The following is a 13,911-nucleotide window of genomic DNA, read 5'->3' as shown; positions in this document are numbered from 1 at the left end:
GCTGAGCCATACATCACCAAGCACAATGCCGAGCCGTAAATCACCAAGCACAATGCCGAGCCATACATCACCAAGCACAATGCTGAGCCATACATCACCAAACACAATGCCGAGCCATACATCACCAAGCAAAATGGCGAGCCATACATCACCAAGCAAAATGCTGAGCCATACATCACCAAGCACAATGCCGAGCCATACATCACCAAGAACAATGCCGAGCCGTACATCACCAAGCACAATGCTGAGCCATACATCACCAAAAACAATGCCGAGCCGTACATCACCAAACACAATGCTGAGCCATACATCACCAAGCACAATGCCGAGCCGTAAATCACCAAGCAAATGCCGAGCCGTACATCACCAACCACAATGCCGAGCCATACATCACCAAACACAATGCCGAGCCGTAAATCACCAAGCAAATGCCGAGCCGTACATCACCAAGCACAATGCTGAGCCATACATCACCAAACACAATGCCGAGCCATACATCACCAAGCAAAATGGCGAGCCATACATCACCAAGCAAAATGCTGAGCCATACATCACCAAGCACAATGCCGAGCCATACATCACCAAGCACAATGCCGAGCCATACAGTACCAAGCACAATGCTGAGCCGTACATCACCAAGCACAATGCTGAGCCTTACCTCAGGGTACCGGTCACCGCCGTGCTGGGCCCCAGCGTTGTTGGGGAGCATGTGAGACCTTCCTCCTTGCACTTCTAGAGTCGGATCCCCATGGCCTGAAGCTACTTGGAGACCCTGATGCTCTTGGCTTTAGTTTCCATCACGTACGTAGGCAGTGCAGCACCATTGTAAGGCCTGGCCTTCATCACAATGCCTGGCCTCTATAAAGCTTCTGTGCCCCGGGATATTTGTGGTGGTGGGCAACGAGACATGAAATTCCCCTTCCCTGAAGATTCTGGTAGTCCAATGTAGAGTATGTTCTACCCTAGGGTTCTGCACCCTGACTGCGCCGCTGCCGAAGGGACTTTTTGGTCTCACCCTCTGGCTACCATGTTGCTCCTCCGTCTCACCAACTCCACCCGGTCATCTCCGTCTGCCCGGTCCTCTTCAATCTGCCCGGTCCTAATGGAGGGAGCTCTGAAGCACACCCCTCCACAGCCGTGGTCCTACGAGTCCATGATGCCCTGGCACTCTGTCTCCTTCCCCGGGATAGCTCTGAAACACTCATCTCAGGCGGTCTGTCTGAGGGGAGCTTATTAGCACACCCCTCAGTGACCTGTTCCTTCTCCAGCATCTCAGACTGAACTGAAGTCATTTCCTGTGTGTCCTGTAACTTCCCCAGTCAGCCCCCACCTTTCTGATGACTCACCCTGCCCAGAAAAAACCCATTGCTATGGTGACCACCTGTATTGTGTAACTGCTGACTAGCTGTGGGGTGTAAGCTATGAGCACAGGATGTTGTGTAAGCTCTGAACACCAGTGGTTAACCTCCTCTTACCTGGGATACGTACTGCACCTTAAGACAGATGCAATACCCTGCAGCGACTTAAGCCTCAGGGTGCCACAGTACAGGGTCAGTGATTGGTGTGACCATGTGCTGGAGGATCAGGGGCTGTGGTGGAGGGTCAGTGATTGGTGTGACCATGTGCTGGAGGATCAGGGGCTGTGCTGGAGGGTCAGTGATTGGTGTGACCATGTGCTGGAGGATCAGGGGCTGTGCTGGAGGGTCAGTGATTGGTGTGACCATGTGCTGGAGGATCAGGGGCTGTGGTGGAGGGTCAGTGATTGGTGTGACCATGTGCTGGAGGATCAGGGAGCTATGATGGAGGTGCCGGTGATTGGTGTGACCATACGTGGTGGAGAATCAGGAAGCTGTGGTGGAGGTGCCGGTGATTGGTGTGACCATTTGCTGGAGGATCACGAAGCTGTTGGTGACCACCATAAAAAGTCAGAAGACTAAGAGACTAAAACTCAGAATATCATTCAAGGAAATAAAACTTTGCTCTTTATGAGAATTCAAAAAGATTATTAGTTTCAGGATCTGCAGAAATTATCCGTGTAATCGAAGATCTTAATCAAAGAGAAATGGTGTTTATATTTGTATTGCAGATTCATTATTTTTGTTTTTATTTTCAGGTGCAAGAACAAAAACAAATTGATGCTGCGATATCTCAGAATATAACATATGTTGTGCTGAGCTTTATTGTTTTCGGTATTTATTGTGGACATTCAACACATGAAATACATCAGTTGTTATCATCTTGAGCAAATCCTGAGTATAATGTGCGTGTACTTTATTGTTTGTATGTGTATGGTTCATGTATACATTGTTTACAGTGCGTATGTGTACAGTATATGTGTACAGTGTGTGTGTGTACAGTGTGTACAGTATGTGTATAGTGTGTATGTGTACAGTATGTATACAGTGTGTATGTGTACAGTGTGTACAGTATGTATACAGTGTGTATGTGTACAGTGTGTACAGTATGTGTATAGTGTGTATATGTACAGTATGTGTATAGTGTGTATGTGTACAGTATGTGTACAGTGTGTACAGTGTGTGTATGTGTACAGTGTGTACAGTATGTGTATAGTGTGTATGTGTACAGTATGTATACAGTGTGTATGTGTACAGTGTGTACAGTATGTATACAGTGTGTATGTGTACAGTGTGTACAGTCTGTGTATAGTGTGTATGTGTACAGTATGTGTATAGTGTGTATGTGTACAGTATGTGTACAGTGTGTACAGTGTGTGTATGTGTACAGTGTGTACAGTATGTGTATAGTGTGTATGTGTACAGTATGTATACAGTGTGTATGTGTACAGTGTGTACAGTATGTATACAGTGTGTATGTGTACAGTGTGTACAGTATGTGTATAGTGTGTATGTGTACAGTATGTGTATAGTGTGTATGTGTACAGTGTGTACAGTGTGTGTATGTGTATAGTGTGTATGTGTACAGTATGTGTATAGTGTGTATGTGTACAGTATGTGTATAATGTGTATGTGTACAGTATGTGTACAGTGTGTACAGTGTGTGTATGTGTATAGTGTGTATGTGTACAGTATGTGTATAGTGTGTATGTGTACAGTGTGTGTATGTGTATAGTGTGTATGTGTACAATGTTTAAACACATTCTGTACAATCTTCACTTTGCTGGCATCATTTGTGCAAACTCTTCATAATTTATTTGACCGTCCTCATTGATATCTGCTTCCCTGATCATTTCGTCGACCTCTTCATCCGTTAATGACTCCCCCATATGTATCATCACATGACGGAGCTCAGCAGCGCTAATGAAGCCGTTTTCATCCTTGTCAAACACATGGAATGCTGCTTTGATGTCTTCTTCACTGTCTCTGCCCCTCATTATTCTGCCCATCCAGGGGCTGGCTGACATATTTTGACCTGGGGGGTAAGCACACAGCAGTGCCCATGAGCAGCGGTCCATCCTTACTGCTATTACCTCCGGCAGAGGTTACAAGGCCTTCAAAAGATAAAGCTGCAGTAATGATGATATCGTTGTGGTGAAATGCTGAGTAAATATCATATGAAGATATCCACTCAGAATAGCGTTTGAAATATACTCAGATACAAGACTTTCTGGTCATAAGATTTTCGTGATTCATGCTGACTTAGCTTAATATAAACTGAGGAAAAACATATACAGTGCCTTGCAAAAGTATTCAGCCCCCTTGAATCTTTCAACCTTTTCCCACATTTCAGGCTTCAAACACAAAGATAAAATGTGAATGTTCTGGTGAAGAATCAACAACAAGTGACACAATTGTGAAGAGGAAGGAAATTTATTGCTTATTTTAAATTTTTGTAAAAAATAAATAACTGAAAATTGGGGCGTGCAATATTATTCATCCCCTATAAGTGAATACTTTGTAGCGCCCCCTTTTGCTGCGATTACAGCTGCAGTCTCTTCGGGTATGCGTCTATCAGTTTTGCACATGGAGAGGCTGAAATTCTCGCCCATTCTTTGTAAACAGCTGGAGCTGAGTGAGGTTGGATGGAGGCGTTTGTGAACAGCAGTTTTCAGCTCTTTCCACAGATTCTCGATTGGGTTCAGGTCTGGACTGTGACTTGGCCATTCTAACACCTGGATACGGTTATTTGTGAACCATTCCATTGTAGATTTTGCTTTATGTTTTGGATCATTGTCTTGTTGGAAGACAAATCTCCGTCCAGGTCTCAGGTCTTTTGCAGACTCCAACAGGTTTTCTTCAAGAATGGTCCTGTATTTGGCTCCATCCATCTTCCCATCAATTTTAACCATTTTCCCTGTCCCTGCTGAAGAAAAGCAGGCCCAAACCATGATGCTGCCTCCACCATGTTTGACAGTGGGGATGCTGTGTTCAGGGTGATGAGCTGTGTTGCTGTTACATATCATTTGGCATTGTGCCCAAATAGTGTGATTTTGGTTTCCTCTGAGCAGAGCACCTTCTTCCACATGTTTGGTGTCTCCAGGGGCTTGTGGCAAATATTAAACAACACTTTTTATGGATATCTTTGAGAAATGGCTTTCTTCTTGCCACTCTTCCATAAAGGCCAGATTTGTGCAGTGTACGACTGATTGTTGTGCTATGGACAGACTCTCCCTCCTCAGCTGTAGATCTCCGCAGATCATCCAGAGGGATCATGGGCCTCTTGGCTGCATCTCTGATCAGTCTGCTCCTTGTGTGAGATGATAGTTTGGATGGACGGCCGGGTCTTGGTAGATTTGCAGTGGTATGATGCTCCTTCCATTTCAATATGATCGCTTGCACAGGGCTTCTTGGGATGTTTAAAGTTTTGGAAATCTTTTTGTAACCAAATCCGGCTTTAAACTTCTCCACAACAGTATCACGGACCTGCCTGTTGTGTTCCTTGGTCTTCATGATGCTCTCTGCGCTTTCCACAGACCCTGAGCCTATCACAGAGCAGGGGCATTTATACGGAGACTTGATTACACACAGGGGCTTATATTTATCATCATCAGTCATTTAGGACAACATTGATCATTCAGAGATCCTCAATCAACTTCTGGAGGGAGTTTGCTGCACTGAAAGTAAAGGGGATGAATAATATTGCACGCCCCAATTTTCAGTTTTTTATTTTTTACAAAAGTTTAAAATAAGCAATAAATATTGTTCACCTTCACAATTGTGTCACTTGTTGTTGATTCTTCACCAGAACATTAATATTTGTATCTTTATGTTTGAAGCCTGAAATGTGGGAAAAGGTTCAAAAATTCAAAGGGGGCTGAATACTTTCGCAAGGCACCGTATATATATATTTCAGCGCGGAATTTACAGCAGATCAAGAAAAGTGGCAATAAACACTTTTTAGATACTGCACTGAAACTTTATTAGGACCGCCGATAAGATGTGGTATACACAGTGCCATGTTTTTTTCATTTTGTAAAGGCAATTAAAATTGGCAAGATGCAATGTGTAGACACTGCACCAACAATGTTTTTGTAGCCCACCAATAATACGTGGCTACAGTGGCTAAAACCAGAGCGGTCTTTTTCAGTTTTCTAAAGGCAATTACAATTGCCAACATGCAACTGTTTATCACGCACTACAAGTACCTGCAATCCTGATTTGTATGATTTCATGTGCCTATTTGTGGTACAGACGTCACTACACTGCACGTCCCTATTCTAAACTATCGCCGGCCTATGTAACTAAACTGCCGAGCATTAGCACTAAAAGTCCCAGAAATTTCTTGCTCCATAGGGTTCCAATGGTAAAAATGTCAAATGACCCCTCTCTGGGACTTCTAGTGTTAAACTCCTAATCTCACTATCCACGTGGAGCAGCAGCAGCTTCCCTATTAAATAACTGTAACGCCCAGGCCGGTGTAGCGCCCAGAGAAAGGGGTACTCGGTCCCGGGCAATATATGTAATGGGAATGTCACTTTGGTGGCCGTTGCCCGTTTCCGTGCCCTCGGCCCCTTTTGTTAATGGGAATATTTACAGGGGATGATGAGTTTTTGTCATGTGGCGCCACCTGTGGGTTGCGGTTAAGGAAGGGAACCGCCGCTGCTGAATGTGGGTACTCCCAGAGCTGGTGGTGATTGCAGCAATGGTGTTAGGTCCTCCGCAGGTAGGGCTGTGTCTGGGAGATGTTTGGTGTATAATAACGGAGACCACACTAGGTTGACTTTAACAGTCTACTCACATGGACCCTTGGTATGCTGGTTGCGGTCCCAGGAGTATCAGTGCCAATGTAGTGACCCAGGTTGCTCTGTCCCCGGCACTATCTGTTGGTTGAGTCTCCGTAGCATGAAGCATTTGGGGGCCCTGACTGTCCCTTTTGGGGTACAGTCTCCTTCTCCGTACGGCAGGCAGTGCGGACCCTGCAGGGAGGTAAGTGTCCGAACCTCAATCCTAGTTTACCGCTGATGCCCCCAGATTATTTGGTTCGGTGAAGTCCGTGAAGGTGTCCTCACCGGGCAGGTATTTGCCAGACAGTATAAAACTTGAGCTTGACCTAGGGCCCCGTGCCCCGTTCGTGCTCGGTCCCAGCGGTATCTCCGGTACCCGACCTGGAGACCTCTCTCCTGTGTCCCCGGGGACACCGCTGCACAGACCCAGCTCAGGCACGTCCATACACCTCTCCGTGTACTCTCAACTGACTGACTGTGTCCTCCCACCAGGCTGGCTAATCCCTTTTGTTAACCCTTCTATGCCTGGTGTTGAGTGGATACTAGGATTTCGGTTGTGCTTTGGTGGTATCGGCACTGTTACTCCAGGTCCCAGGGGGTAGGTGCTGCATCCCCAAAAGAATGCAGTTCCCTGTAGTGCCCTGAGGGTCTCAGGGGCGCTACACCTGTATCCTAGCAGGCTCCTACCGGCGTTCTCACCTGTCTGGGCGTCCTGCTGCAAGGGTTCCATCTCTGTCTCATGTTGCTGCCTCCCGGAGCGTCTGTACACCATGCAGAGCTCCAGCTTCTGTCCTTAGGGTGCACCCCCTTTCTTAATGAGCCAGTAACCTGTTACCTGGATGTGCTACCCTGGTCACCTGGGAGGCTGTAGGTATTTAAGACTTCCTAGCCCTATGCTTGGTGCCTGGGCGATGAGTTTAGTCATTGCTAGTTGTCAGGTCCTATAGCACTGTGCTGCTGCTTCTGCTGCTGTTCTCTGTTGCTAGTCATATTGCTCATACCTGTCTGTAATGCAGAGTTCTGCTGCTGTTTACACTATCTGCTGCTGCTGTGAGCCATCTGTCCATCCATCCATCCTGGACGGAACCACTACACCAGCTGCTGTCATCCATCCATCCCGGATGGAACTGTGGCACCCTGAGGCTTCAGTCGCCACAGGGTACTGCACCTCACTTAAGGTGCAGCATTCATTCCAGGTACAAAGGAGGTCAGTGCCGATACCACATTATCCACCTAAACACACAGCTAGTTGCTCTTTTCCTGACCCGGACTATGGTAGGGTTTTTTTAGGATGACCACCACAAGGTATGGGGCCTCCCACCCACTAGTCCAGAAGATCTGGGAGAGGAGCGAGTTACAGGGGTGGAAGGAGCACAAAACACACAACAGGAGAAGGGAAGTCTGCGCCAAGCAGACAGGAGTAGGAGACAACCGGTGGAATATGTGAAACAGAGGAGTACACAGTCGCTGAGGATAGATTGTTAGCTCCCTCAGGACCGGCGCAGACGGTGTGCAGAACTCTAGGCTGGTGGGAACTTCAAGTCCCACCAGTAGAATCTGCCGGGCGGGGGTTTCCAAATCCCTTAGCCTACAAACAGTGCCCGGGGCAAAGCAGCAAATATAGCCAGGAGTCGTGATCATGGTCCGGCTCAACAGTGGACTCGCGCTGCCTGCTATACGGGACGGCAACCAAGCCAAGGACATGGGTCCCTGTGTAGCTATAAGTCACAGGGACTCACCAAACACAGCTCAGGGAGGAAGGGCTCACAATCCACAACACCGATCCTAGCCTCCAAAATACCCGGGATCGGATGGAGCGCATCACGGCGGAAATCAGCACTCCAAGGGCGGCAACAGCTCAGTGAGTAAAGGAACTTAGACTGCAACCCCTGTATCGTCCCATCACTGCTATCGCTGTTGCCCTGCGCTCCGGCGCCAGTGGCCACTACTATCACCATCATCCTCCCTGGGGCCTAGCTCTACCTGTGGAGAGCTGCAACAACCGAGCTGAGTTATCATCCACCCCAGAAGAGAGAGACCTTCCGCAGCGGCGGCTCCCATCATAGCCGCATACTACAGGTGGCGTCACGAGACAACTACTCCCAATATCCCCGACCCCTGCCGCATCTTTATTGACTCTGCCGGGGAACAGAACCGGGCCTGGCTGCTGTGACAACCCTCTCCTACACCGGCCCTGTGATGAGAAATCCCCAAGCCCCGGCTGGGCGCATCAGAACCTCTACACCAGCTGCTGTCATCCATCCATCCCGGACGCAACCTCTACACCAGCTGCTGTCATCCATCCATCCCGGACGCAACCTCTACACCAGCTGCTGTCATCCATCCATCCCGGCGCAACCTCTACACCAGCTGCTGTCATCCATCCATCCCGGACGCAACCTCTACACCAGCTGCTGTCATCCATCCATCCCGGCGCAACCTCTACACCAGCTGCTGTCATCCATCCCGGACGCAACCTCTACACCAGCTGCTGTCATTCATCCATCCCGGACGCAACCTCTACACCAGCTGCTATCATCCATCCATCCCGGATGGAACCTCTACACCAGCTGCTATCATCCATCCATCCCGGATGGAACCTCTACACCAGCTGCTATCATCCATCCATCCCGGATGGAACCTCTACACCAGCTGCTATCATCCATCCATCCCGGATGGAACCTCTACACCAGCTGCTGTCATCCTTCCATCCCGGATGGAACCTCTACACCAGCTGCTATCATCCATCCATCCCGGATGGAACCTCTACACCAGCTGCTGTCATCCATCCATCCTGGACGCAACCTCTACACCAGCTGCTGTCATCCATCCATCCCGGATGGAACCTCTACACCAGCTGCTGTCATCCTTCCATCCCGGATGGAACCTCTACACCAGCTGCTATCATCCATCCATCCCGGATGGAACCTCTACACCAGCTGCTGTCATCCATCCATCCCGGACGCAACCTCTACACCAGCTGCTGTCATCCATCCATCCGTCTGTCCATCCATCCCAGACGGAACCACTATCCCAGTTGCTGTCATCCATATTTCCGTTCATCCATCCCGGACGGAACCACTACACCAGCTGCTGTAATCCATCTATCCGTCCATTCACCCATCCCAGACGGAACCTCTACACCAGCAGCTGCCATCCATCCATCCGTCCATCCCGGATAGAACTACTACACCAGCTGCTATCATCCATCCATCACAGACGTAACCTCTACACCAGCTGCTGTCATCCATCCATCCATCCATCCATCCCGGATGGAACCGAGGCTCTACACCAGCTGCTGTCATCCATCCATCTGTCCGTCCATGCATCCCAGACGGAACCACTTCACCAGCTGCTGCCACAATCCTATACCAGAGTCTGTTGCTCCCATACCCCTGGGGGCCGGCCGACGTGCCACCAGTCTTCCCAAGTGGCACCCAGACCAGTCCTGCAGTGTAACACCTTCACCATGAGGAGCTCTGGTGAAAACCAGGTTTGGGTCCGTAGTCAAGCAGCCCACCTGGGTTTTCTGTGTTTTGCAGCCCAGTGGGTCCACTATATCCTTGCTCGCCCGGCAAGCGTAACAGCATTCACAAAACACTGATGTGACTTATCAAGCCAATCACATATATAGTGTATATATCACTCTATCACATATATAGTGTATATATCGCTCTATCACATATATAGTGTATATATCGCTCTATCACATATATAGTGTATATATCGCTCTATCACATATATAGTGTATATATCGCTCTATCACATATATAGTGTATATATCGCTCTATCACATATATAGTGTATATATCGCTCTATCACATATATAGTGTATATATCGCTCTATCACATATATAGTGTATATATTGCTGTATCACATATATAGTGTATATATTGCTGTATCACATATACTAGAGAACTAACATTATCAACTTCAGTTTGGAAAGACCCAACCATGTAATAAAATAAATAACTATAAGATATAAGGGCACAAATGCGCCATACCTGGGATGAATATTACTAGAAGAAGAATCAGCAGAGACATTTCCAAGAAGATTATTTAGTCTGAAAAGTATAAAGTAACATATATTACATTTCTATACATTCTGTAAATATTAACCGCTCAATGCCAATCAGCAGCTGCAAAAGCAAACACAATTAAGGGACACATAAAAATGAATATTTCCACTAATATTACAAAACAACGTTTAAGGCGTCTAAGCGCAATACATTGGCAGACTCTAAATATAATTTGATTCTTTCCAGCTCTCTGGTTTATAGAAGCGGCAATTAAAATGGGGGACAATTCTGAACCCTTTTTTAGAACATATTGATGCTTTATGAGGCTTTTCCCTTTTCTGGACCTGTCTCTTTGCGTCATTGTGAAATGACACTTTACTATAGGACTCTGCACAATCACATATTTTTATAATTGTCTATTTATTATTAGCTTATCATTATTTATTCTTCTATATTTAATCTATAATCTAAGTGCAGATCAGTTAGAATAATATCGTAACTCACCGATCAGACCTCCGTAGTCAGCGAAGGCTCCGACAAGCGTCCGGAGACAATGTGGTTCCCTGTGTCCTGGAGATGTAATTTATAGCGGATCCGGGTGATGCAATAGGCTGCTTCCTTGCAATGTTCTCCTCTGTGTCCTCCTTCTGCACTAGCTCATATCTGGCACGCATAAGATCACACGTACACACGGGAGCTTGGTTCTTGGCCAATTTCTTATTTTTATATCTGTTAGTCCATAATATTTGAAAAAGTAATAAAAACAGGATGGTGCCTTGTATAATACGTGTCACAAGGAGATTTTTTGCCGGCATCACCAATTGTCATGGTGGCATCATGATCCTCTCACGCACGTAGTAGGAGAAGTCCGTGATCAGACCAACGTGTTTTGACACACAACAAAAACATCACAAAATAAGGGGGAACACCGGGGTCACAATACAATGGAAGTCCCAGCCGGTAGTCAAACCTCAAGTGACTCAGTCTTCGGGGAGGCTTCCCCCAACTACATAGGTTCGTCGGCTTGCACCGGTGAGAGCTCCTACCTTGGGAAAATGACAGTGGACAGGGTCTTGGAGGGTCTTTCCCTGAGGCATCGATCCACTCTACTGACGCAGGCCATGGAGGCCTCCATAAACTCCGGGGCGGAGTATTGCACCTGAGAGTCCCTAGGCTTAGCTGACAACCTCTGACAGAAATGACTCCTAAGCGCTGGGTCATTCTACTGGGTTTCAGTGGCCCACCTCCGAAACTCAAAACAATACTCTTCCACTGGCCATGCTCCCTGCTGGAGCCTTTGGAGTTTATACTCTGCTAGCATAATGCCTTCAGGGTTCAAGGGGCAAAGCCGCAAAAAACTCGTCCACTGAACCTAATGATGGAGAGTCGGTCGGCACACAGAAGGCTCAGGACTAGAGATCTCCCCACAACAGAGAGACAACAATCCCCACTCTGTTCCTCACTCCTGGAAGTGAGAGGGCGGAGCCTAAAGTATAATTTACAGGCCTCCCTGAAGGTGGTAAACCTATCCCTCCCACCAGAATACTTATCCGGAAGTCCTATTTTGGGTTCTGGTTGTGCCTGGGCATGCGCAGACACCAGAAAGCCAGTAATTTGTTGCAGCTGCTGCACAACCTCAAACCACATGTCCAAAAGCTCCTGGGACAGGGTCTGCAACAGCTGTTAGTCCATAATATTTGAAAAAGTAATAAAAACAGGATGGTGCCTTGTATAATACACGTCACAAGGAGATTTTTTGCCGGCATCACCAATTGTCATGGTGCCATCATGATCCTCTCATGCACGTAGTAGGAGAAGTCCGTGATCAGACCAACGTGTTTTGACACACAAAAAAACACCACAAAATAAGGGGGAACACCGGGGTCACAATACAATGGAAGTCCCTGCCAGTAGTCAAACCTCAAGTGACTCAGTCTTCGGGTAGGCTTCCCTCAACTACATAGGTTCGTCGGCTTGCACCTACCTGGGCAAAATGACAGTGGACAGGGTCTTGGAGGGTCTTTCCCTGAGACGTCGATCCACACTACTGGTGCTGGCCATGGCGGCCTCCAGCAACTCCGGGGCGGAGTATTGCACCTGAGAGTCCCTAAGCTTAGCTGGCAACCTCTGACAGAAATGACTCCTAAGCGCTGGGTCATTCTACTGGGTTTCAGTGGCCCACCTCCGAAACTCAAAACAATACTCTTCCACTGGCCATGCTCCCTGCTGGAGCCTTTGGAGTTTATACTCTGCGAGCATAATGCCTTCAGGGTTCAAGGGCCAAAGCCGCAAAAAACTCGTCCACTGAACCTAATGATGGAGAGTCGGTCGGCACACAGAAGGCTCAGGACTAGAGATCTCCCCGCAACAGAGAGACAACAATCCCCACTCTGTTCCTCACTCCCGGAAGTGAGAGGGCGGAGCCTAAAGTATAATTTACAGGCCTCCCTGAAGGTGGTAAATCTATCCCTCCCACCAGAATACTTATCCGGAAGTGCTATTTTGGGTTCTGGTTGTGCCTGCGCATGCGCAGACATCAGAAAGCCAGTAATTTGTTGCAGCTGCGGCACAACCTCAAACCGCATGTCCAAAAACTCCTGGGACAGGGTCTGCAACAGCTGTGCAATTGCTGCAGCCTTAGACAGAGTGACGCAGGAAAAAAATATGGGCTGCTGTTAATGTCATGCATGGAGTAGGAGAGGGCGTATAAATGGGTGACACACACGATGAGACCAACCGGTGTCTGACGCACAACAAAAACACCACAAAATAAGGGGGGAACACTGCGGTCACAATACAACAGAGGTCCCTGCCGCTAGGGAGAGGGGTGAGGAGGCACCTCCTGAACTCACCTCAAGCTGACTCCTAAGCTCCCTAGTGTCCCTATAAAGGTTCTTTCGACCTGTCGGCAAGCAGGATACCTGGGTCCCTCAGCTGGCCCTAAACTCACCCTGTCTAGTGAGTAGGCCGGCGCGTACACTAGACTCGTCAGTACAATACAGAAATACCAGGGAAGGAATACAGACAGGGAGAATAGACAGAAGGATACAAAAACACCAAACTTCACCATATTAGATGGACTCTAATAGTAACAGGTGGATGGGCACAGGACAAAACCTCAGCAGTTCCTTCCACCAGGGTGGCCAGAGTAGGAATGATTCTAACAGCAGCAAGGACTCCTGGGAAGGCTCCAGTTTTTAAACTAAATGGGCGTAGACCCAAAGCAACAACAGCAGCCAACCTGCCCTGCGCAGAGCTGCTGGCAACAAAAGCGAAATTAACTCATGAAACGCCAAAGGAAAGGAAACCTCGTTTAAATGAGGAGACTAGATGGAGGTGGAAGGCGCCAGTCCTAAGGCTGTCACTGGTCTCAAAACAGCAGGGAGACGACCGAGACAAATCTGTGGAGACTACAGATTCTGACACCTTGGCTGCTAGCTTCTCAGATGTCTATGATCAGGGAGGCTGAGACTCTGGCGTCGACCCACAGACATAGACAGCCTAGTAAGAGCTAATCTCTGCTGAGCTGCTTGTTAATCTCCTTTGATCACATGTTGTGGGGGAGCCAGTCACATTTGCTTTCCTCCTATAAATGCTGGCTGGACTATTCTATTAATGCCAGCTATAGTTTACCTATACTGGTCTAGTGAGGTGTTGTGATCCAGACTTACTGGTGGTTGTTGTGGTGTTAACCCTTGGTGTAATTTGTTGCTGCCTTCCTGCTCTTGCTTTTATCCTTAGTCTCCTAC

At 47.8% G+C, this 13,911-nt stretch overlaps 1 protein-coding gene across 1 annotated transcript in view; it reads right to left on the bottom strand.

Annotated features, from left to right (window-relative positions):
• Nucleotides 1–2,148: 2,148 nt before the first annotated feature.
• LOC142256202 (neo-calmodulin-like) overlaps nt 2,149–13,911 on the bottom strand; it is a 75,855-nt gene continuing 64,092 nt past the window's right edge. The window contains exon 7 of the mRNA XM_075327772.1: nt 2,149–3,356. Coding sequence (XP_075183887.1) covers nt 3,131–3,356 — 226 coding nt within the window. The 3' untranslated portion in view covers nt 2,149–3,130. The remainder of the gene's footprint in view (nt 3,357–13,911) is intronic.

The sequence above is a fragment of the Anomaloglossus baeobatrachus genome, chromosome 11, assembly GCF_048569485.1.
Source record: "Anomaloglossus baeobatrachus isolate aAnoBae1 chromosome 11, aAnoBae1.hap1, whole genome shotgun sequence".
Lineage (NCBI taxonomy): Eukaryota > Metazoa > Chordata > Amphibia > Anura > Aromobatidae > Anomaloglossus > Anomaloglossus baeobatrachus.
This window is presented reverse-complemented; position numbering and strand designations above follow the sequence as displayed.